Source organism: Indicator indicator, chromosome 1, assembly GCF_027791375.1.
Source record: "Indicator indicator isolate 239-I01 chromosome 1, UM_Iind_1.1, whole genome shotgun sequence".
In the NCBI taxonomy this organism is placed as follows: domain Eukaryota; kingdom Metazoa; phylum Chordata; class Aves; order Piciformes; family Indicatoridae; genus Indicator; species Indicator indicator.
In genome coordinates, this window is record NC_072010.1 from 130,799,161 (window position 1) to 130,824,408 (window position 25,248).

Consider the following 25,248-nt stretch of genomic DNA (forward strand, 5'->3'; position numbering starts at 1 on the left):
AGATCATCGAGTCCAACCCCCCTGCCAGAGCAGGACCAGAGAATCCAGCACAGGTCACACAGGAACACATCCAGACAGGGCTGGAAAGGCTCCAGAGAAGGAGACTCCACAATCTCTCTGGGCAGCCTGTTCCAGTGCTCTGGGACCCTCCAGTCAAGAAGTTCCTCCTCATGTTGAGGTGGAACCTCCTGTGCTGCAGTTTCCATCCATTGTCCCTTGTCGTATCTCAGGGTGCAACTGAGCAGAGCCTGTCCCTGTCCCCTCCCTCCTGACCCCCAGCCCCCAGCTATTGATAGACATTGATCAGATCCCTCTCAGCCTTCTCCTCTCCACACTAACCACCCCCAGGGCTCTCAGCCTCTCCTCACCAGGCAGTCTCCAGTCCCTTCAGCACCCTGGTAGCCCTCCCTTGGACTCTCTCCAGCAGATCCCTGTGTGAGTTGTGCAGAACAAAGCTTTTGCTCTACTGGGGTCAGCCAAGCTCCAGAGCCAGGACACGGGAGTGGGGCTGGGGCCACCAAGCCAGCCCTGCTGTGAGGCTGAAGGCAAATGAGGGAGAAATCTAGAGGCCTGTTTTAGGGCCAAGGCTTCAGTGTTCATCATGTATTTCTTCTGGAGGGATGAAAAGGGTGCTCAGTATTCCTTTAACTCCAAGGTCCCTCCATGGGGCCAGCCAGGCAGCAGCTTCCTTTGGGATCTGGTGGCAGGTTGAGCTGCTGTAGGTGACAGCAGGGCACCCTGCTGCTGCAGCTGCTGCCTGCTCCCTTGGGACATCCCTCAGACACCGTGTGCCTGGCTGGCATCACACCTAGGGGCACACAAGGGCTGTCCTGGAGCAGTCTGTGAAGTGTTGTAGAAGGACAATTCAGCATTGGTCACAGGTTTGGTTCTGTTTTGGTTTGGTTAAGCCCAGAGGAAGGTGGTGAATAACTAACAGGAGACAGTTGTTTCTGCTGCCCCTTGTAGCTAAAGGGAGGGGGAGGTTAATCATTAAACCTTGTGCTTGGTTGCTCACTCGTGCTGCTGCTGCTGCTGCTGCTTTAATCCTGGGTCACAGAAAGTTTCAGAGTGCTTTGGGAGGGAGACTCACTTCTTTGTGCCTCAGCCTCTCCCTGCTGCCGGCATGTTCCGGCTGCTGCTGCTGGCTGCCTCTCTCGCTGCCGCTGCTCCTGCCCAGCTCTGCAAGCCAGGTAAGTGCTGAGCTGGGTCCCATCCTTTCCCAGCTGAGTGTAGCTGTGAGTTGATGCCTGCAAGCCTGTCAGCTTCTCAGGGTTTAGTTGTGACTGATTGTCTCCAGTCTGAGGCTCTGCTTCTCCTGGGAGTTTGCGTATTACAGAAGCTGGGCTCATTTAGAGAGGCCCTGGTGAACCTCACTGAAACTGCAGCTGTTCTCCTGCTAGGAACTTCTGTTCTCCTACCCAGGCCATCTTTTAAGAGATAATCAGAGCAGTAAAGGATTTCAGGTCCCCTCTTGGCTGAAGATGAGTGTGCTCCTCTCTCTTTGTGGCAGATGCACAGAACGCTTTCAAAGTGCGGCTCAGCATCAAGACAGCGCTGGGAGAGAATGCAGTAAGTAAAACACCTGCCCCCTCTTCTTCCTAACAGAGTAGATTTTCTTTGTTTGCAGTTTTTTTTTTTTTTCCCCAGAGGTATGACACTTCATGCATGCTGCATGAATGTAAGTTCATATTTTGGGAACAGCACTTCTACTGGAGGGTGCTAATTTCAGAGTCAGGAGTGCCTGGGGAGGGAAGCAGGAGCAGCTTCCTAGGCCTTTATGAAGTGGGACTTCATGGCAGGCTCTCAGACAAGCAGCATCTGTAGAGGTCATTCAGGTGTATCTCAGTTCTTTGTAAGGGAGGGGATTGGGTGTTGGCCTTGCTTCTCTGCCTGTGGTGCACAGGCAAGTATCATGAGGATTGGAATGCTTTGGTCTGGTTCCAGTCCTTGGTCTTCATGGAGAAGCACTTGTGTGAGCTGTAAGAGACTGGGGTGTCAGAGCAGAGAATGGTCCTTGCTGACCATAGCACTGGGAAGTGTGGCAGAGCCCAGGACCTTGCAGGTTGCAGTGCTTGGAGCAGCGGCTGGGTGTTTGCGGGCTCAGCATAAAGCTCTGTCTGGAATACTATGGGCAGTCACCTCCACTGAAAGTCTGACTGGGGAAACAAAAAGCAGCATTCCAAGTTAGAAGAGTCTGGAGATGTGAGAACCTCCCTGTCAGTGTAGCACCCTTCCAAAATTGCCCTGACATAGCAAGAGATTTGACAAGAGCAGGAGCCTACCTCCAGTACTGACTTCACAAGCCACACAGTTGGGTAGAAGAAGGGCAAGAGAGGGGATTCTGCCCCTTGGCTCTTCTCTGCTCAGACCTCACCTCCAATCCTGCCTCCAGCTCTGGGGTCCCCAGCAGGAGAAGGACACAGAGCTGCTGGAGAGAGGCCAGAGGAGGCCACAAAGATGATCCAAGGGCTGGAGCAGCTCTGCTGTGAGGACAGGCTGAGGGAGCTGGGGGTGTGCAGCCTGCAGAGGAGAAGGCTCCAAGGGGACCTCAAAGCTGCCTGCCAGGACCTGAAGGGATCCTACAGGAAGGCTGCAGAGGAACTTTTGCTGAGGGGGTCTGGAGGCAGGCCAAGGGGGAATGGTTTGAAGCTGAGGCAGAGCAGGGTTAGAGTGGAGCTGAGGAAGAAGTTGTTGAGTGTGAGGCTGGTGAGAGTCTGGCACAGGCTGCCCAGGGAGGCTGTGGCTGCCTCCTGCCTGGGGGTGTTGAAGGCCAGGCTGGATGAGGCCTTGAGCAGCTGAGTGTAGCTGAGAGGTGTCCCTGAGCATGGTGGGAGGTTGGAAGAGATGAGCTCTGAGGTCCCTTCCAGCTCAAGCCAGAATCCCTTCTCTTGCCCTGCTGGCCTCACTCAAACCCTGATACTGTGGGTATTTTGCTGTGGGGCTGGTAGGATAACTGCAATGTGCACTCAGGAGCACAGATCAGTGTAGCTGTCCACACGGTTTGGTGCATGCTGCCCACTCTCAGTGAGGCTGATGAGGACAGGATGCCAGTTTCTAAGTGCAGGCTGCAGCTGGAGGCAGGCAGTGCCATGTGGTGTGTTTGTAGAGTGGTTATCAGAGGGCAGCAGCTGGGATACAGCAAGTGGTGAGCTGCCAGCATTTTGTTTGCACATCAGGATTGTACTTGACAGAGACATTGTTTGCTGAGGGGCAGGAGGGAGCTTGCTGTCTGAATCCCTGGTGGAGAGAATGTGATTTATGAGCCTCTCAGAAGATGGTCTTCACTTTATCAGTGGCTGTTTAGTCTGGAGAGGAGAAGGCTGAGAGGGATCTGATCAATGTCTATCAGTAGCTGGGGGCTGGGGGTCAGGAGGGAGGGGACAGGGACAGGCTCCGTTCAGTTGCACCCTGGGATAGGACAAGGGGCAATGGATGGAAACTGCAGCATAGGAGGTTCCACCTCAACATGAGGAGGAACTTCTTCACTGTGAGAGTCCCAGAGCCCTGGAACAGGCTGCCCAGAGAGGTTGTGGAGTCTCCTTCTCTGGAGCCTTTCCAGCCCTGTCTGGATGTGTTCCTGTGTGACCTGTGCTGGATTCTCTGGTCCTGCTCTGGCAGGGGGGTTGGACTGGAAGCTCTCCAGAGGTCCCTTCCACCCCCCAACATCCTGTGAGCCTGTGAGTAGCTGCTGGTCACTAGTTGCTTCCTGCTCATAGAATTAGCAGAGTGGTTGAGAGTTAATTCAAAAGGGCCAAAGGGAGCTTGGGAGTGTGAGCAGAAGTGATGTGCACTGAGAAGTCTGTGTAGCTGTCACCCGCAAGAGTCAAAGAGCTTTCAGCTCAGGAGCTGCAGACAGGTGAAGTGGAAGGTGCACTTCCCTTCTGCAGTCAGGCTGTAGAGGATGAAGGGGAGAAAGGCTGATGTGCAGCTGGCACCTCCCCACCAAGCAGGACCCCACAGCCACACTGCAGTCTGAGTGGCTGGCTGGAAGCACTCAGGAAGAAAGGGCCTTGGGAAGGGTCCTACCCCCCTGCTGCTCTCTCAGCTGGGGCTGGAATTCCTCACTCTAATGTTTTTTTCCCCTGTTCTGAGATGGGTCTTAAAAGTCTCCACAACCTCTCTGGGCAGCCTGTTCCAGGGCTCTGGGACCCTCACAGTGCAGAAGTTCCTCCTCACGTTGAGGTGGAACATCCTGTGCTGCAGTTTCCATCCATTGCCCCTTGTCCTATCCCAGGGTGCAGCTGAGCAGAGCCTGTCCCTGTCCCCTCCCTCCTGACCCCCAGCCCCCAGCTATTGATAGACATTGATCAGATCCCTCTCAGCCTTCTCCTCTCCACACTAACCACCCCCAGGGCTCTCAGCCTCTCCTCACCAGGCAGTCTCCAGTCCCTTCAGCATCCTTGGAGCCCTCCCTTGGACTCTCTCCAGCAGATCCCTGTCCCTCCTGAACTGGGGAGCCCTGAACTGGATGCAATATTCCAGGTGAGGTCTCAGCAGGGCAGAGCAGAGGGGGAGGAGAACCTCCCTGGCTCTGCTGGCCACACTCCTCTGAATGCCCCCCAGGACCCCTTGGCCTTCTTGGCCCCCAGGGCACATTGCTGTGCCATGCAGAACTTGCTGCCCCCCAGCACTCCCAGCTCCTTCTCCTTGGGGCTGCTCTCCAGCAGCTCCCCTCCAAATCATGGGCAGGGACTTACTTCTGCAGCACAGGCAGAGAATTTATTCACTTTCTGGATTGAGAAGCATTTCAAGGGCAGTGACTCCTTTCCCTCTCTGCACTGCTGTAACTTATTCTCTCCCCCCTTGCTTTGCAGTATGCCTGGGATGCTCATGAGGAGTACCTCTTCAAGGCAATGGTGGCTTTTGCAATGAGAAGATATTCCAGCAAGAGCAGCACTCAGTAAGCATCTGCTCTCCTTTGCCTCAACCCTGCTGCCAGTGCTGTGTGCAGAGGCCCTTTCTCTGCTGCACCACCTGCAGCAGACTCATTCTGTGCACCCTGCAGACACAGACTGCCCCAGTGTGCTTCTCTGGCATGGCAGACATCACTGTGGTGGGTTGATACCCCACCAATTGGATTATTTGCACCTTATCACTACTGCCCTTTTGACATCCAGTGGTAATTTATTTACATTCTCTCACCTTCTGATCAAGATATGTGGAAAGATTTTCCTAGGCACAGCCTAAAACTGCCACAGTCACCCTCTGGCTGTCTGCAGAACTCTTCAGTCTCTGGACCGCTGTCCCTGTTAGATGAAGTGGCACAGCTGTGTCTCAGTGGGACTGTGCCAGCAAGTCTGTAAATCTCTGAGGGCTGAGGGTCAGGACGCAGGTGCCAGGCCCTGTTTGGTGGTGCCCAGTGACAGGACAAGGAGCAGCAGGCACAAGCTGGAGCACAGGAGGTGCCACCTCAAGAGGAGGAGACACTGCTGTGTGGTGAGGGTGCTGGAGCCCTGGAGCAGGCTGCCCAGAGAGGTTGTGGAGTCTCCTTGTCTGGAGCTATTCCAAAGCCCCCTGGCTGTGTTCCTGTGTGAGCTGCCCTGGATGCTGCTGCTCTGGCAGGGGCTTGGACTGGGTGATCTCTGGAGGTCCCTTCCAAGCCCTCCCATTCTGTGATTCAATTCAGTCTAGCATAAACCAGTAAGACATGATCCCTGCTGGAGACCATCCTGGGAGGAGGCAAAGCAACACACACTGGCAGGGGGCAGCAGTTGAGTTACTTAGCATCAGGAAGCTTCAGAAGACACAAATCAGCCTTTAAGTGGTTTGGGGATTCAGTCTGCCCTGAGGTATTGAATATTCTTCTCAGGCTCCTGATCCTTGGTACTTATGCAGTTAGCTGCCAGATTAAACAGGCTGGGTAGCACAGGCTGCTGAGCTGGTTAGCACGGGCTGGGTAGCTGGTTAGCACAGGCTGTTTAGCATGGGCTGGTTAGCTGGTTAGCACGGGCTGGTTAGCTGGTTAGCACAGGCTGGTTAGCCGGTTAGCACAGGCTGTTTAGCATGGGCTGGTTAGCCAGTTAGCACAGGCTGTTTAGCACGGGCTGGTTAGCTGGTTAGCACAGGCTGTTTAGCACAGGCTGGTTAGCCGGTTAGCACGGGCTGGTTAGCACAGGCTGGTTAGCTGGTTAGCACAGGCTGTTTAGCACGGGCTGGTTAGCCGGTTAGCACAGGCTGTTTAGCACGGGCTGGTTAGCTGGTTAGCACAGGCTGTTTAGCACGGGCTGGTTAGCTGGTTAGCACAGGCTGTTTAGCACAGGCTGGTTAGCCGGTTAGCACGGGCTGGTTAGCACAGGCTGCATTTCCAGCATGTTCCTGTCTGCCTGGCAGGAGGAAGCCTGTCAGTGTGCTCTGCAGGCTTCTGTCAGTCTGGAAGGACAGCCTTAGGGCTCTGCTAGGCTAAGGAGCAGAAGCTTCTCCGTTTGCTTTCAAAGAGAAGTGCTGCGGCAGTCCCTGCAGCAGAAGCAGCATGTTCCACAGCTCCAAAGGTACTCTTAGTTCACTCCAGCCACAGCATGATCATTGTGGCTGCTGCACTTTCTCCTCAAGAAGAGGTGGTTTCCCCCTCCATGGAACAGGAGTGTTTGTGTCCTTGCTGCTTCAGTTTTGTTCCTCAGCAGTTGTCTGCTCTGAGCCACAGAGCCAAGGGCACCAAGCTCAGCAGCAGCAGCAAAGTCTGCTACAGCACCCAGTTAACATCACCCTGAAAGAAGGAGTTCCAGATACCAGCTCATTAAAGGTGATTGAGCAGGGCTTGGGCTCAGCCTTTCAAATCCATAGAATCACAGATTCATGGAATGGTTTAGGTTGGAAGGGACATTGGAGATCATCCAGTTCCAACCCCCTGCCATGGGCAGGGACACCTCCCACTAGAGCAGGATGCTCAAGGCCTCATCCAGCCTGGCCTTGAACACCCCCAGGCAGGAGGCAGCCACAGCCTCCCTGGGCAGCCTGTGCCAGACTCTCACCACCCTCACACTCAACAACTTCTTCCTCAGCTCCACTCTAACCCTGCTCTGCCTCAGCTTCAAACCATTCCCCCTTGGCCTGTCTCCAGACCCCCTCAGCAAAAGTCCCTCTGCAGCCTTTCTGCAGGATCTCTTCAGGTCCTGGCAGGCAGCTCTGAGGTGCCCCTGGAGCCTTTTTCTCTCCAGGCTGCACACCCCCAGCTCCCTCAGCCTGTGCTCACAGCAGAGCTGCTCCAGCCCTTGGGTCATCCTTGTGTCCCTCCCTATTTGGAGACATCTGGATGGGGACAGCTTTACCTCTTTTTAAGATGGTAAAGGACTTCTTCATGAGGAAGTTGTGGAGTGCCTTAGAGATAAAACTGATAACTCCTCTAGGACTTCTCAATACCTTTGGAGTTGTGTAGACAGCTGAAGGACAGCTCTGAGATTTGGTACAACTTAGTAGACAATAGGCCAAGGAGTTTCCTATCCAGAGATCCTTCCCAAATCCCAAAGGACCTCAGAATCTCTGATCAGTGATGGAGAGCTGGGTGAAGCTCTCAGTATACCCCCAACAACCTGTTAGATGGGAGCAGAAAAGCTGTGAGAGCCTCCATCCTGTTAGAAATCTTGGGAATGATGCCCTCCTTTGTGCTGGCAGCTGGGAGGCAGCACAGGGTACAGGGGAAGGAGTGCAGCCCAGCTCCATGCCCTCTGCAGTGGCTCTGAAGCTGGGGAGCATCCCAGAGGGAGCAGCAGTGTGCTGTGCACACAGGGCTGAAAGCCTCCCACTGCTGGGCAGGACAGTGGCAGCAGCCTGCAGTGTGCTTGTGAGGGAAGCAGGAGCAAGAGCTTGTGGCACAGAAGTGACATTCCAGGAGCTGTGACAGCTGAAGAGGAGATCCTCAGGAGCTGCAGAAGGTCTGAGAGCCATCATTGTGCCATGGAAGAACAAGCAAAGTGCTGGTGGCTGCGTTCTGCTGGCATCTAACATTTGGCATCATGTTTTGGTGATGAAAGGCTTGGGTCAGAAAAAAGCCTTCTGGAGAGCCCAGCACTCTCTTACCTGAGCTGTTGTGCCAGGGGAGCAGTGCTGCACAGAGCTGTACCAAGGTGTGACAAAACTCCCCTCTAGCATCCCATGTCCTGCAGTAGCCTCCAGTCACAGCCAGCTCCCACCCCAGCCCAGAGGCCATTCACTTCTGCAAGCTGGACCAGAATAATTTCACAGAATCATGGAGTGGTCTGGGTTGGAAGGCACCTCCAAAGGGCATCAAGTCCAACCCCCCTGCACTCAGCAGGGACACCCTCTACTAGGTCAGGCTGCCCAGAGCCCTGCTGAGCCTCACCTGGCATATCTCCAGGCATGGGGCTTCAGCTACCTCCCTGGGCAAGCTCTGGTGGCTTAAGCCATGGCTGCAGCCTGTCCCTTCCTTTTTGAGAGCCAGAATGCCCTTGTGTCAGGTTGCTGAGGCTGGTGCAATGCCAAGCATTTGAGTGTGCTGCTGGAAGCAGCAGGGGCTGCTCCTGCTGCCCCTGGGCAGGCTCTGAGTAACACAGCTCAGGACAGCCAGGGCTGCACATCACATCTGGAGTGCCCTGCAGTTAATGTCTAAGCTCAGCTTTAACAGCTGCTGGAGCTGTGTTCGGTGTTTGAAAGGCTTGGCACAGGCTTGTGTGGAGCAGACACAGACCCAACTGCTCAGGAATTATCCCCACAGATAAAAGCAGCAGGTCCTTCCCAGGGGAGAAATCCCTCCCCCCTTTATTCCCTGCTGGATAAATGCCCCTCCAGCTCAGTCCCCATCCGTGCAGTGAGGACCTTCCTAAGCCAACCTTTGCTCTCAGTGGTACACAGTTGTCACCTGCAGCCTGTGGCAGGAACTGTGCTCTCTAATCTGTGACTCATTCCAAATCAAAGGCATCTCTGGTGGGCCCAGCAGTGGTTAATCTTTACAGCAGCAAGAATGTCATCACAGTTTACTTTCACTCACCCAACAGAATCTGCTTCCGTGCCTCTGCCCCTTCTTGGTAGATGAAAAAGAAAAAGCTGCAGTTTTCCTCCCGAACTGACCAGAATGAAAGATCCTCAACACTGCCCATCTTCCTCAGACAGCTGTGCTGGCAGGAAGGTTCTTGTGGCCATTTAGAACAACAAAACCAGCTGCTGGAGTTAAAGCTGTGCCTGTCAGGGTGATCCCAGTGCTGCTGTGCAGGGAAGAGCAGAACATTCCTTTGCAGGAGCAGCTGCAGAGCACTGGGCTGGAAGAGGCCTGGCTGATGATTCTGGGAGAGCTGGAGATGGGCACCTGGGGACTGTGCTGCTCCCACGAGCTAACAGCCACTGCAGGCAGCTCTTTCTTACCCCCAAACAATATCTTTTGTTACCCCTAAATTCTGCTCTGCTCAGAACCCACCTGCAGCACTGCCTTCAGTTCTGGGGCCGCAGCACAAGAGGGACCTGGAGCTGCTGGAGAGGGTCCAGAGGAGGCCACAGAGATGATGAAAGGATGGAGAACGTCCCCTGTGAGGACAGGCTGAGAGTTGGGGCTGTTCAGCCTGGAGAAGAGAAGGCTCCAGGCAGACCATAGAGCAGCCTTCCAGTACCTGAAAGGGCTCCAGGAGAGGAAGGGACTTTTGCCAAGGGCTGGGAGTGATAAGATGAGAGAGAAGGGACTGAAGCTTGAGGAGGGCAGATGGAGACTGGAGATGAGGAAGAAATTCTTTAGAGTGAGGCTGGTGAGACTCTGGCACAGGTTGCCCAGGGAGGCTGTGGATGCCTCCTGCCTGGAGGTGTTCAAGGCCAGGCTGGATGAGACCTTGAGCAACCTGGGCTGGTGGGAGGTGTCCCTGCCCATGGCAGGGGGTTGGAGCTGGATGATCCTCAAGGTCCCTTCCAACCCAATCCCTTCTATGAATCTGTGAATCCTCTGTCTCCATAGCAGCAGTGCTGGGGGTGTTTCAGGGCAGGGAACTGTAAGGGTTTCCTACCCTGCATGTGTTGAAGGAGAGGCAATGCAGGACTTGTGCCACAGTGCCCAAAGGCAGAAGTAGGTCCTTGGCACTTGGATGCTCAGTCTCTTCTGATCCCCATGAGCAAAGCCCATCAGCTGCTCAGGCAACAAGATACACACAAACCAGGGGGGTTTGCAGAGGCACTTCAGCAGCACCTCGAGGAGGCAGGCAGTGTAAAGACAGAGTCCTGCACTGCTCCTGCAGGCTGGGAACCCAACCTGTGTGCAAGCAGCAGAGAGGCAAGCAAAGGGCTGAGCTGCTGCAAGGACATTGCCACACTGCTGCTGGCTCAGCCACTTGGCTTTGCTGCTGACTCAGTCCCCTCTGGACTTCTCGTGAGCAGTATTATTCCCTGGGGAGCCTGGAAGGATTTACAGCTTTCAGATTCTGCTGATGAAAAAGTAGCAGCAGTGCAGCCAAGCTTTGGATGCTTTTAATTGGATTTTAGACCCAGCAGGGAACAGAAAGGAAGGGAGATTTCCTTGTCCCACTGTAAGCCTTGCTGCCCTGCTGGTTCAGTGCCGTTTGTTTTGGAGAGAGAGAGAGAGAGATGCTGCCCCTGAGCACAGAGTCAGCCCCAGAATCCACCTGCTTGGAAGAGGCCTTCAAGGTCATCCAGCCCAAGCTTCAGCCCAGCACTGGAGGGTCAGCACTAACACTGATGGTGTGCCACTGCCCTATCCCATGCTGAAAGCCCTGTGGGACAGCAGCCAGGCTGAAGAGGTCTCCTGGAGTCTCTGAAAGGGAAAGTCAGGGAGTCCTGCCTGTCCTTACCCCATGTAGCTTTCACCCTGGGGACCAGACTCCCCCCACCCTCCCATTTCAGAGGCAGCCCCAGGGCAGCATGAGCTCAGACTTTCCAACTGGGCCACTTTGTGGTTGTGCCACAGAAATGGTACTGCAGCAACACTAAGCTTTGGCTTCTACTGGTGGAAGACTTCCTCTGCTGAGACTCTTCTAGACACTCTGGGAGGTCAGCAAGAGTTTGTCGGCCCCCAGCCAAAAGCAGGCTCCCCCCCACCTTCTCCTGTAGATTTTGTGCTTTTGTTTGGGGATGTACAAATCTGCTTCCATCTGCTGACTGCTGCCAGCAACATCTGTTGGCATTCCAGAGGGTGGCTTTTCTCTTTGATCCACAAAAATCCTCTGTGTTTGCACAGCTTGGCAGAGGGGCACGAGTGGGTGTTTGGCTGTGCAAAGCCACTGCTTGTCAGCTGCCTGGGGAGCTCTGTGGAGCATGCAGCTACCTCCTCTGCAGAACACAAGGCTGCACTCCCAAGGCCACCACCCAAAGGAGCTTTTACACTTCTGCAAGCAAAATAGTGCTGCAAAATAGCCAGAACCAACTCCTGTGTCCTGCCTCACAAGCCAGCTCAACTCTTCTGAGGGTACCAGAACACAGAATATGAGGGCTTGGAAGGGGGCTCCAGAGATCACCCAGTCCAAGCCTCCTGCCAGGGCAGCTCACACAGCAACACAGCCAGGGGGCTTTGGAATGGCTCCAGAAAGGAGACTCCACAACCTCTCTGGATGGAGCTCACACAGTCTTCAGCAATTCCTGCCCCAGCTTCCTGCTCCCAAGGCCACTGCAGGAGATGTTTGTAGTCACCCAGCTGGTGGCAATAACACAACAGAGCTGGGGGAGCTGCTGTCTGCTCTGGGGGTTTGCCACAGCTTCATAGGCTGCCTTGGGTTGGAAGGGACCTTCTCAGGTCACCTTGTCCAACTCCCTGCAGGCAGCAGGGACCTCCAGTCAGAGCAGGCTGCACAGGGACACATCCAGCCTGAGCCTGAATGTCTCCAGAGATGGAGCCTCAACCCCATCCCTGGGCAGCCTGTGCCAGTCTCTCACCACTCTCACTGTGCAGAACTTCCTCCTGGTGTCCAACCGAACTCTGCCCTGCTCCAGTTTCAAACCCTTGTCCCTTGTCCTATCCCCACAGCCCCTTCTGAACAGTCCTTCCCCAACCTGCCTGCAGGATCCCTTCAGATATTGGAAGGCATCTCTAAAGTCCCCCAGCTCCCTCAGCCTGTGCTCACAGCAGAGCTGCTCCAGCCCTTGGATCATCTTTGTGGCCTCCTCTGGCCTCTCTCCAGCAGCTCTGTGTCCTTCTCCTGCTGGGGACCCCAGAACTGGAGGCAGGATTGGAGGTGAGGTCTGAGCAGAGCAGAGCCAAGGGGCAGGATCCCCTCTCCTGCCCTGCTGCCCACACTCCTCTGACTGCAGCCCAGGGCACAGCTGCCTTTGGCTCTGCATGAACAATGGTTCCACCATTCCTTAGTGTCAGTGATGGAAAATAAATCTGTGAGAATGTGAGAAAGGCCTTTTGGAGACGTTCCACACCCTCTGCACATCGTGTGCCACGAGGAGCTGTGTGCTTGGGCCCTTCACTATTGCTGTCACCTAAAGCTGAGCTCTTTGAAAAGAGAGAAACATTTGTCATAGCAGAAGGGAAAAGCCACAGGCCAGTTCCAGGAGAAGGTCTGAATTCAGCCTGCTGCCTCCACTCTGTGCCTGAGGCTGTGAGCAAAGATGTCAGACAGAATGGCATCAATTTCCCTGCTCTTCCCTTCCACAAAGGGATCACAGTCTCACAGTATATCAGAGGCTGGAAGGGACCTCAGGAGATCATCAGGTCCAAACCCCTGCCAGAGCAGGAGCGCTTGGGGCAGTCTGCACAGGAATGCATCCAGGTGGGTTTGGAAAGGCTCCAGACAAGGAGACTCCACAACCCCCCTGGGCAGCCTGCTCCAGCCCTCTGCCACCCTCACTGCAATGAAGTTTCTCCTCATGTTGAGCTGAAGCCTTCTCTGTTCAAGTTTGTCTCCATTGTTCCTTGGCTTATTCCTGTGCACCACCCAAAAGAGCCTGGCCCCCTCCACTTGACCCTCACCCCTCAGCTATTGATAAGACATTGATCAGATCCCTCTCAGCCTTCTCTTCATCACACAAAACAGCCCCAGGGCTCTCAGTCTCTCTTCAGAGGGGAGATGCTCAAGTCCCCTAAGCATCCTCATGGCTCTCCCCTGGATTCTCCCCAAGGGATCCTGCCCAAGGACTCTGCTGCCAGCTGGGGTCCCCCCAGGCCTGTGCTCTGGGACATGAGCTGTCAACATTCTCAGCTCACCAGTGCCTTTCCCACCTTCTGTGGCCTTCCTTCAGCACCCATTGCTCCTTTCTTTACCTGGAGGACTTCTCCCCCCTTAGATGAAAGCAGTGTTTTGAGAAAACCTCTTTCCTGTTTGGTCAAATCCCTGCTGAGCTCTCTTCATGCAGCTCTGTGCTCTCCCTCTGCAGAATTGCCAACGTGCTGCTCTGCAACGTGACAGACCGAGTGTCCTTCTGGTTTGTGGTCACAGACTCTTCCAGAAACCTGACAGCTGTTCCTGGAAGGGAGGTGGAGGCAGCCATCAGGTACAGCCACTGCTTCTGCAGCCTTCTCTCCCTTGCTGGCTGAGGATGAATGTTTGCTGCCCTGTGGGGAGGGGAGCTGTGCCTCGCTGGGGATGAACTCATTCACACCATCACAGAGCAATAGGGGTTGGAAAGGACCTCCAGAGAGCATCCAGTGCAAGCCCCCTGCCAGAGCAGCAATACCCAGGGCAGCTCACACAGGAACACAACCAGGGGGCTTTGCAATGGCTCCAGAGAAGGGGACTCCACAACCTGGTAGGTAAAGCCTCAGGGGGTCAGTGCTCCTTGGTGCATGTGAGAGGAGAGGGGTTTAGCAGCACACAGAGTGCAAAGGATGTGAGCCTTGGGATTCTGACTTTGGAAGGGATCACAGAATGGTTTTGGTTGGAAGAGACCTTTAAGCTCAAGCCCAGCCATCAGCCCAGCACTGCAGATGTCAGTCAGTGTGACAGGACAATTACAGGATTTAGTGCAAGCATTTCTTCAGCTCATTTGGCCACATCAAGATGTGAACTTCCTTAGCTTCCACAGAGCAGCACAATTCAATTTCCACTATGTCCAAACCCCAATTTTATCAAGATCATGGAGCCATGGAATGGTTTGGGTTGGAAGGGGCCCCAGAGGGCATCCAGTCCAACCCCCTGCACTCAGCAGGGACATCCTCCACTAGAGCAGGTTGCTCACAGCCTTCTCCAGCCTCACCTTCAACATCTCCAGCCATGGGGCCTCAGCTCCCTCCCTGGCCAACCTCTTGCAGTGTTGCAGCAGCCTCCTGCTGCACAACTTGCTCTTCACATCCAATCTCAATCTGCTCTGCTCTCATTTCAAACCCTTGTCCCTGCTCCTGTCCCTGCAGCCCTTTGGGAACAGTCCCTCTGCAGCCTTCTTGGAGCCCATTCAGTTCCTGGCAGGCAGCTCTGAGGTCTGCCTGGAGCATTCTGCTCCTCAGAATGCCCAGCACCCTCTCCAGACCTGAGGGCATCTTCACACAGTGCTCTCAAGCAGTAGGGGAAAGCATGGCACAGCTCTGAGGCATGGGAGCAGACTGGAGAGCATGACTGGAATGCTAAAGCTATTGGAATTTAGAGGGAGCTGGATCACTTTGTGGATCACTTAGATGACCAAAACTCAGTGCTGGAGCCTCAGAAGAAATCCAGTCCCCTTCCAGAGCCCCATCTGGGTTTGCTGTGCAGTGTGTGGCACTGACACTACTCTGACCCAGCTGCTACACTGCCCAGTCACAGAGCTTGGTCCCTCAGCTGATGAGCTGCAGCTTTCTGGGTGGGATTTAGACTGCTGAGCCTTCACTGCATGCACATCTACACCTGGAGTGCTGAGCACAGCTCCTTCTCAAGTACTGCCCACCTGGCTGGATTTATGCCAGCTTTCACCTGAGAGGAGCTGCTGGGAGCTCCTCAGGGGAGAGCTGGCTGTGTCCCAGCCTGAACAACCTTCCCCTCCTAGTCTTTTCCTAGCAGCTGTCTCTGGCCTGCCCCTCAGTCTCCCAGCTGAGCACTGCTTGTGCCAAGGGCCATGTGCCACAGAGCAGTTTGCTTGCTAGCCAACATCTCATCCTGTAGGCAGGGAGAGCAGGAGTGAAAAGGAAGCAGTGGCTCTGGCTGCAGGGGTGCCCCCAGCCTGCCCAAGACCTCTGTAGGGATTGCCTCTGTGCCAGCAGCATCGTTCCCATCTGCTTCCCAAGGGGGCAGAAAGCAGCTCCCTCTGTGTCCTTCGTGTGGAACATGGCTGCTGTCTCCCTGGAGCTGTAGTGCCTGAGCCCTGCTGAATGAGGCTGTGTTCTCATGAAGGGATTAACTGCTAAGCTCCTGAGCAGATCAGAGTGTTTCCCCCAGGGACACCAAACAATGGCCTGCTGGCATTAGGGGGAAGCAGATTATGTCCTCACTGCAGCCCTCTGTGAGAGTGCTGGAATGCAGGGCTTTGGCATTGCTGCTCCTCTTTGATACCTTCAGCAGCATAAGCTGCTTTGTTTAAGTCTGGTGTGTGCCCTGCTTGCCTCAGACATGGGATGCTGGTGGAGAAGGTTTGGGGGTTAACAGGTTTTTGAGCTGCTCATTCATAAAAGGAATATTTCACATTGATGTTAACAAGTTAAAAAACATAACAGCCTGTTTCAGTATGAAAAGGTTGGATTCCTACCCAACTTTGAAACAAGAAGGGAGGGGGCCTCTTCCAGTTCCTGAGGGGGCCCTCCCCAGCCTTCCTGTAGGTCCCCTCCAGATAATGAAGTGCAGCTCTAAGGTCTCCCTGGAGCCTTCTCTTCTCCAGGCTGAAGAGCCCCAACTCTGCCAGCCTGGATTCAAAGGAGAGGTTCTCCAGCCCTCGGATCATCTTGGTGGCCTCCTCTGGATCCTCTGCAGCAGGTCCATGTCCCTCCTGGCTGCATCCTGCAGGGAAGGCCGTGTTGGCAGCAGGGCTGGATTCTTCTGCAGCAGTTTGTATCCTGTGCTTCACAGCCCTAAGAACATCTACAGCAGCAGGAGCAGATGTAGCAGCCCATCCCATGCAGGATGGGGCAGTCTGGGGAGCCAAGGAGCAGTGAGGAGTGAGTGCTGTGAGCAGTGCTGGGCAGGTCTGACACTGCCAGGGGAACCCTGGATGCAGCCTGAGCAGCACAGCAGAGCTGCCCTTACAGATCGCAGCCTGCTGGGCCTTCAGCACATGGCCCAAACCAGCAAGGAAAATAGCGGTGTACTTCAGCTCTTGGGGATGTCCCCTCCCTGGAGGTGTTCCAGGCCACTTTGGATGAGGCCTTGAGCAGCCTGGGCTGGTGGGAGGTGTCCCTGCCCATGGCAGGGGCTTGGAGCTGGATGAGCTTTGAGGTCCCTTCCAACCCAACCCAACCCAAGCCATTCTGTGGCTCTATGCAGGTGCAGTGTTCTAACCCTTGTAGCTGCATGGTTGTCCCTGCATTCCTGACCAGCCCTCTGCCAAAGCAAGGGTCTGTGTGATCCTGCCACCACCATGCAGGGTCAGACAGAGCCTTGGAGCACATACAGGAAAATGCTTTTCTTTTTCTTCTCTCTTTCTGCCCTCCAAGCCCTCCCTAAAGCTGTGCTGTGCTTCCCTGCAGGATGAGCCGGCACAGAATCAACAGTGCTTTCCTGCTGAGTGACAGAACACTGCAGTTCCTCAAGATAACCTCAACCCTCTCCCCCCCTGTGGAGCCCTCCACACCTGTCTGGCTCATTGTGTTTGGAGTTGTCCTGTGCCTGATCGTGGCTGGAATTGTCTTCCTCATCGTTGGAGGCATTCGGCAGCACAAGAAGTAAGCAGCTGGGGGTGTCCTTCCCTTTCCCTGAATAGAGCCATGGAAGGGAGCTCCAGAGGGCATCCATCCAACCCCTGCACTCAGCAGGGACGTCCTCCACTAGAGCAGCTTGCTCACAGCCTTCTCCAGCCTCACCTTCAACATCTCCAGCCAAGGGGCCTCAGCTCCCTCCCTGGCCAACCTCTTGCAGTGTTGCAGCAGCCTCCTGCTGCACAACTTGTTCCTCACATCCAATTTCAATCTGCTCTGCTCTCATTTCAAACCCTTGTCCCTGCTCCTGTCCCTGCAGGCCTTTGGGAGCAGTCCCTCTGCAGCCTTCTTGGAGCCCCTTCAGGTCCAGGCAGGCAGCTCTGAGGTGTCCCTGGAGCCTTCTCTTCTCCAGGCTGAACACCCCCAGCTCCTTCAGCCTGTCCTCAGAGCAGAGCTGCTCCAGCCCCTGATCATCTTTGTGCCCCCCTCTGGACTCACTCCAACAGCTTTGTTTCAAGGTTTAGTGTGCCACAGGTGAAATTCCTCTCACAGACTCCCCAAATGCCTACCAAGAGGGGAAGGCTGGCAGTGATTGTGGTCCTTCCAGGGCAGTGAGTGTGGTCCTTCCAGGGCAGTAGTGTCAAAAGCTAACAAAGTTGGGCTAGAAAAGGAGCTAATTAAAAGTATGGTGGTGCTGTTGCTGCCTGAGGAGCCTCAGTAGAGGGCTCCCTGGGGGTGTCCAAGCAGTGTGTGGACTTGGCACTCAGGGATCTGGTTTAGTGTTGACCCTTCAGTGCTGGTTGTTCCTGGAGGTCTCTTCCAAGCAGACCTATCCTGTGGTTCTGTGACTGTGTGGGAATGGTTCAGGCACTGCTGCAGAGGAGCTGCTCAGTGGAGCAGCATGTGGTCTCCCCTACCACCCATCACCTGCCCTTCACAGCATCCTGACCACAGCTCCTCCTCAGCCTGGGTGCTTGCTGTTTGGCAGCAGCCCAGGAAAGACTTCCTCTCTTGTCCTCTCAGTTTGTGCCCTGTGGTGGCACTGGTGGGAAAGATAAGGCTGTGCTGCCTCCCTAGTGTGAACATGTTGGAGCCAGCCAGAGGGCAGGGGGAGTTTTGGTTGTGCCAGCTCTATTGGCTCAGAGCTGGGCATAAGGAATGGAAATGTCTCAGCTGAGATCCTGCCACAGTTCAGCTTCTTCCATGCTGTAGGCTGCCATGAAGGTTAGGCTAACACAAAATCATGGCTTCAGCAACAGGGTCCCACAGGAGCAGCAGAAGTGCCACAGGGTGAATATCTGCTGCCAGCTGGGTGGTGTGAAGCTGACTGTGTGGTGCAGTGCATCCCTAAACAGCACAGCAGAGCACTCACCACTGAACAGTGCTGTGGTGCTGAGGCTCTTTCCCCCTCCCCCCTTGTCACCCTGAAAGCCAATGCTGGAAGACCTCAGAAGAGAGCAGTTCCTGAGAAGGAGAAGTGATCTGCCAGAGAACCCTCAGCACTGCACCCACAACCCCTCCTTCCTGTCTGCATTCAGAGCTGCATGGAGCTGACAAACTCCTTCTCTGTTTCAAAACACAGAACTCAACAAACAAGAGATGAGAGATGCTGTTGGAAAGAGTCTGGGCAGGTGCTTGGGACCTGTGGATAATTTAAGCCCTCTCACAACCTTGCACAGGATGTTAGGGGTTGGAAGTGACCTCCAGAGAGCATCCATCCAAGACCCCTGCCAGAGCAGCAGCACCCAGGGCAGCTCACACAGGAACACAGCCAGGGGGCTTTGCAATGGCTCCAGACAAGGAGACTCCACAACCTCTCTGGGCAGCCTGCTCCAGGGCTCCAGCACCCTCACCTTGTAGAAGTGTCTCCAAAGAAGAGCCAGGCATCAGAGAAGGGAATTCAGAAGTGCTCGTCTCTTTTGCAGACACCCAGTATGTGACCAGGATGTCAAAGATCTCAGCATCTCCAGTGATCCATCTTCTTGGTGAGCTGGCAGAAGGGCAGCCCTGTTGCCTAGCAAGCTGCCTGTGGAATCCGGCCCCAGGGATGCTGTTGACTTCTCATAAAGCTGGCACTTTATCTTCCCAGGCCTTACAAGGAGCAGATAAATAGCTCAGCTGAAGCCACAGGCACACGCTGCAGGCTCTCCAGACTCAGGGAGGCAAGGAAGCACATGGCTGGCCTGTGATGGAGCTTGAGTCATCTTAGACTCCTGCCTGAGGTCTGGAACAGAAAGATTTTCCCACTGAGCTCTTCCCTCTGCATCACTGCCAACATGCACAAGCCCAAGGCACAGCTGCCTGCAGCTTGGAGAGCTCCTGTGGGTGGCCTCTGATCACTTTAGGAGGCTGTGCTGGGTCCCAAAGCTGCTTCTGCTGCCACCTGAGCAGTGGCCAGTGAAGAGGGAGAGGCCAGGGGGACACTGCCTCCCACTCCTGGACTAACACAGGGCTTTGCAGACCTGGCTGGGGTCATGACCATTGGCTGAGCTTGGGGAGTGGTAGTGGACAGGAAGCTCAGTAGGAACCACAACATGTCCCAGGTAAGACTCATCCAGCAGCAGTCACAGCTCTGAAATGCAGGCCAAGGAACTGTGAGGGGCAGCTCTGCTAGGCCATGGAGCTTGTGATGCTTGTGGCCATTGCAAATCAGCTCTGGAATGGTGTCCTGGGCTGTGTGTGGACAGGCTTGGGCCAGAGAGCTGCTCCCCAGCTCCTGGGCATTGTTGTAGCCACAGCTCTGGGTGGGGGTGGCTGACTCAGTGCTCTCCATAGGCTCCTTCCAACCCCTGCCCTGTAGCCCCTGGCCCTGCCGTGGGGTGGATCAGACCCAGGGTCTGATTTGTTCTCCTGTCACTGCAGCAGAGGACACCTCCCTTTCCAGTGACTGATCTGGCACCTGCCCAGGGCAGGACCATCCTCTCCCAGCTGTGCTGACCTGAAGTCTGCCCCTGCCCCCGAGCACACCTCCAGCAGAGGTCACAACCACCTGCCTTGTGAGGAGTGCAGGTGGAGTGAGCACCCACAGTGCTCCCTCTGCTGCTCTCAGAGCAGCTGGGACCTTGCTGAGCTGGATTTGGCCCACAGGGTTTGTTTTCCCTCTCCTCCACTTGTTGAGTCTCTCCCTGGGCCCACAGAAATGCTTAGCTTCTGGGACTCCCTGTGGCAATGAGTTCCACATATCTCTTCCTCCTCTCATTTCTTCTGAACCTGCTTATTTGTGATTTCCTCCATGCTCTGCCCCCACAGTTTGGGTACTGAAGAACACTCCTCCCACCACTGCAGAGCAGCCAGAGGTCAGAGGTCTCCACTGCCACCCCCTGTGTTTATTTTTAGCAAGTCTGCAATGCCAAGGATCTGCCAAAGGCCACTCAGATGTGATGAGTGTTAATAGTGCTGTTAATAGCAGCCAGGATTGCCTGACTCAGATGCTTACAGTCCCTGTGGTGGGGCAGGAGAAGCAGTGGAGCTGACCTTTGAGTTTCTTATCCCCTGGAGGTGCTGATGCTGCAGGCTGTAAAGTACAGGAGGTTTTCCTTCTGTGAACTGAAAGAGCTCAAGGTCAGAATAAATCTGGAGTTGAAGGAACATCAGAACCTTGTGTCCAGTTCTGGGCCCCTGAGGTGAAGAAGGAGCTGAGGGAAGTGCTGGAGAGAGTCCATGGCAGAGCCCCCAAGCTGCTGCAGGCAGTGGAAGATCTCCCTGTGAGGCCAGGCTGAGGGAGCTGGGGCTTGGAGCTGGGAGCAGAGGAGCCTGAGGGCTGCCCTCAGTGCTGGGGAGAAAGATGTGCAGGGCAGTGTGGGGAGGACAGAGCCAGGCTCTGCTCAGGGCTGGCCAAGGCCAGCACAAGGGGCACTGGGTGCCAGCTGGAGCAGAGGAGGTGCCAGGGCAAGAGAAGGGAAAGCTTTTTGGCTGTGAGGGTGGCAGAGGGCTGGAGCAGGCTGCCCAGAGAGGTTATGGAGTCTCCTTGTCTGGAGCCATTGCAAAGCCCCCTGGCTGTGTTCCTGTGTGAGCTGCCCTGGGTGCTGCTGCTCTGGCAGGGGGCTTGGATGGATGCTCTCTGGAGGTCCCTTCCAGCCCCTCACACTCTGTGACTCTGCTGTACCACAGAACATGTTCACTCTAGGTGTTCTGATGCCCAATCCTGACCTCAAAGCACTAAACCAAGGCTCCCAACCCTCCCTCCTGCCAGGGTCTATTGACACCAGCAGATGATGCCTCTCAGAACGTGCCCTCTGCTGAGCCATGGGTAAATGTGGAGCTCTGTGTCTGTGGGATCCTGGTGGAGTGCTGCAGGTCAGCAGAGTGAGATGATTTTCTCTCTCTTGTTTCCAGAAGGAATAAGGAGCCCAGGCAGGCAGAGGCAGTGGAGGAGAAGGCTGAGGTGGCAATGGAGAATGGGATCCCCTGCGAGACGCTGGAGGTGAAAGGAGGCCGCCTCAACGGGGGCTTTGCTGCAGAGGAGGAACGCTTCACACCCTTGTGAGGTGCTGCCAGGGCTGCCTTCTGGCTGTGGGAGAACCTCCTGTGCCTCCCTTGTCTTGTCACTGCTCCTGGCTGTCAAACCTGAAGAAGTCTGTCCTTCCACCTCCTGTACCTCGAGAGAGCCTCCTGCTTACAGCACGGAGCTCTTGCTGGGGGTCAAAGCAACTGAGAAGACCTCAAGTGGTACCCATTGAAGATTTGTAGAAGATGTATGGCAGAAGGAGGGCTGAAACCCGCCCTGTGCCAGGCAGTCAGTTTTCAGTGCTGATTTAAGTGTGCCCAGTGCTTGTTTTGCCCTGCCACGAGTGTGGAAGTGCCTCAGTGCTGAGTCCCCCTGGGGACATCAGCTCTTTGCCAGCTCCTGCTGGCCTTGCTTTCAAGCCCCATGCAAAAGCTCTTCTGTAAAATTACTTCTGTTTGATGATATTCAATATCCCTTTGGATGGAAGAGTGATCAGTGCATGGAAATTGTCATTTCTGAGGGAAAGGAGAAGCAAGCTCCCACTCACCACAGCTGGAAGAGCAGGGGGAAAGCAGCTGGGTCACGTGTAGCTGCAGGGCTAGCAAAGATCTAGTGTCAGAAGTGTTCTTCACTGGGCACTCAGAATCACAAATTACATGTCCTGGAAAACAGAAGTTGTGGAAGTCTGAAATTTGTGGAAATGAAAAGTTGCAGCACAGAGCAAACCTTCCCCAGGTGCAGCCTGTGGCTGGCAGCCCAGCTCTCATCAGAGCCAGGAGGGCACTTTGCAGCTCCTTGACAAAAAAATCTTCCTTCTGGGTTTTAATAGTAAATTACAGGAGGTGTCCAAGACACAGCCAGCCTGAGGCCAGATGAACCTTCATCAGCTGGATAGCTTTAGAAAAGCTTCAGTGTGGGACTCAGCAGCTGCTGGCCTTGTGCCCCCAACCTGCATGAGAACCTGTGGGTGGTGCCCACACCAGAGCCCATTCAGACCTCTGCTTCCTGTGTGTGTGGCTGGGAGCTGAGGCCATGGTGCAGAGCCCAAACTGCATTGTTGGATCAGTTTGCAGCCAGCCATACATCCCAGCTGTGCCATCTGTGCCCTAATTGCATCCCCATTCAAATCATGAATAAAGTCCTGGCTGATTCCAGGGGGGCTGGGTCCCAGCAGAAGGTTGTTGCTTGTGTGTCTGGAAGTGCAGTGAGCACCAATCATGCATCAGCTGTTGGCACTGTCAGCCAGGAGCTCCACACTTGGAGTGCTGCAGGCCATGGGCACTCTGCCCTGCTCTCCTTCAGCTGGGGCTGCACTGGTGGTGGCAGAGCCCTCAGTGTTGTACCAGCCCCAGCTGGGTTTGCTGATGACATCAGGAGCCCTCATTGACCAGCCTTGGTTTAGGGAAGGCTGCAAACTGTGGGCAGCTGCTGAAGTCCTTGCTCAAGCTCTTCTGGCACTTGCTTTAAGGAAAGCTAACCACTGCTAGCTGGTGCTCACTCTGTGCTGGAGGCTGCTGCAGCCCTGCAACAGGCTGCTCAGGGAGGCTCCATCCCTGGGGATCTTCAAAGTGAGGCTGGAGAAGGCTGTGAGCAACCTGCTCCAGTGCAGGGTTGATGTCCCTGCTGAGTGCAGGGCGTTGGGCTGGATGCCCTTTGGAGCTCTCTTCCAACCCAAGCCATTCTGTGATCCCCTGATGTGGGCAGTGATGCCAGCACAGAGGTGTCCCTGTGTTCACTCCTGTGTTCAGCACTGTGGATGCCCTTAGCACAATGCATTTGCTTTTCACCTGGATATTGCTCCTTTATAGCACAGATTCAGCTTTGTCTTCAGTAAACTGTGCTTAAGGAACTGAATTTGGCTTAAGATCAAAAAAGGAAAGTTTGATCACCAGGCTGCCTGGGTGAAGGGCTGTGTGTCACAGGGGCACTGGTGGGGCAGGGAGCAAAGTGTAGGGAATACAGAATGTCACCAAGTGCTTCCCTCTCCTCTTCCTTCCTTATTCTTGATTTTGCTGCAGCCTTCAGCAATGACACTTCATGGTACTGAGCTGCCAGTTTGCACACTCCTGCCTGCCTCAACCACAGCTCAGCCTCAGAGCTTTCCCTGGAACCCTGTAAACTCACTTTGGTTTCCAGATGCTTTGGGCAACGGACAGCATCCTTACACATCTCCTGACCCCTGGGGTTTTCCCCTGCCCGTGGGGCACTTGCCCCTTGGCAGTGCTGGGCAGTGCTTTGGCTGGAGGAGCAGCCAGCAGCCTGTGCGTTCCTTGGAGCAAGAGGCAGCTGTGCAGAGGCAGCAGCCTCTCTGCAGGGATCAAATTCAGGGGGCACAGCAGCCTGACTCAGGACAGGAGGCCTACACATCACTTGTCCAAAGCACTGCCCCCAGCTTCCAGCGATGGCTGTGCAAACCTCTCCCTGCTCTGGGAGGTCACTGGACGTGGCTGCAAGGCTGAGCTGGGTGCAAGGCTCCCTCCTTAGTTCTTTCCCTCTGAGACTAAGAGGTAGGGAGCCCATGCTCGACACCTGCTGCCTTTATCCACTGGGTAGTGGGAATTAATCTGCCCAGACACCTGGGCAGCTGCCTCCTCCCTGCGGAGGAAGAACAGCTAAGCTCCAACTGCCGCTCCTCCATCCGAGGCCAGCTGGTTCTGCCTTTGGCTCGGGAGCTGCTCGAGCAAGACAGGCTGTGACCCCCTGCAGAGGAGCAGGCACAGCCTCTTCGTCCTGCCTGCCACCAGCAGCTGTGTCCCCGCACAGAGCCATGCAGGAGCCTGCTGAAAGCCCTCTCGTAGCGGGGCACAGCCGCTGTGCCCAAAGCCCCTCTGGTTAGCAGGGCAGCTCCGCTGTGCCCAAAGCCCCTCTGGTAGCAGGGCACAGCCGCTGTGCCCAAAGCCCCTCTGGTAGCAGGGCAGCTCCGCTGTGCCCAGAGCCCCTTTGGTAGCAGGGCAGAGCCGCTGTGTCCAAAGCCCCTCTGGTAGCAGGGCACAGCCGCTGTGCCCAAAGCCCCTCTGGTAGCAGGGCAGCTCCGCTGGCACACGGTCCGGGAGGCGCCGCGGGGGCAGCGCGGGCAGGAGGGCTCCCAGCCCAGCAAAGGCGATGTCATGCGTGCACAGGGGTCAGTCATGTGGGAGAAAGACTACTCGGGGGATTACAAGGTCTTTGTGCCCAGCTCCCCGTTGGAGGCACCAGGAAGTGGGGCCGGGACTGCCGCAGGCGGTGCCCATGTGCGGCAGCGCTCCCCGGGCGCCTCTGCCCCGCCGGTGCCATGCGTGCCGGGGCTGAAGCCACCCCCGGGCCGGCCGCTGCCTCCGCAAAGCCGCTTTACAGGGAGCCCTCCGGGCGAGGATTTGCCAGGTATTTAACCGCTGCCAGCCGCTCCTTGGGCAGCGGCGGCGGAGCGGCAGCGAGCGGGGGGCCGTAGCCCTGCGCAGGTATCGGGGTGGCTGCGCCGGCTCCGCTTGGGCATGCTGCGGTCGGGCAGCCCTGCAGGAGCCCTCTCTGCAGCACGGGCACCCTGTGCCTGTCTTTGATGCACTAGGCAGAGTGACAAAACGCAGCAGAGAGCCCAGGCAGTGCTCCTGCCTGGAAGGATGCCCCAATAATGGTGTTCAAGGCCATTTTTAGGCTGTATGCTGCCCAGCGGGCAGCACAGTGGTTTCCAGTTCAGGCATGCCCTAAATGCAGTTCTCTGTCATTGCAGCCCCTGGTTTCACAGCACAGCCCAGCCCATAACGTGAGTGATGAGGCAGAACTGCTCTAATAGAGCTGAACATTGGCAGGCAGCTGTTCCAGTTTGGTGTCAGGCAACTTGGACCTTGGGGGCTGCCAGAGCGGGAGTATGGAGCAGGAGCTGGGAGTCACAGCTCACACTGAAGGCCCGAGGGGAGGACTGGCATGCTGGAGGAGATCAAGCTTGTGCTAGCACATCAGCTTTCCTGCAGCCTTTGTGCTGCCTCAGTGGCAAACTGACATTGTTGTCTTTGCTTCAAGCCAAGCAGGCTGGCTGCCATCCCATCCAACAACATCTGACTAAGAGCAGGTTTTAACTCTTCTGTCACCCAAACCCAGTGGCTTTCTTGCTGCCCTCCATGGAGCTTTGGATTTCCTGCAGAGGTACTTCCCCATCTTAGTTGTCTGCTGCTTCCTTTTTTAGCTG

At 55.5% G+C, this 25,248-nt stretch overlaps 1 protein-coding gene across 1 annotated transcript; it reads left to right on the forward strand.

Moving 5' to 3' along the window:
- Positions 1-1,123: 1,123 nt before the first annotated feature.
- Positions 1,124-21,125, forward strand: CLTRN (collectrin, amino acid transport regulator). Its single transcript, XM_054388819.1, has 6 exons — positions 1,124-1,190; positions 1,511-1,569; positions 4,815-4,900; positions 13,261-13,377; positions 16,472-16,666; positions 20,975-21,125. The coding sequence occupies exons 1-6, from the start codon at positions 1,124-1,126 to the stop codon at positions 21,123-21,125; spliced, it is 675 nt and encodes a 224-aa protein (XP_054244794.1).
- Positions 21,126-25,248: the final 4,123 nt, after the last annotated feature.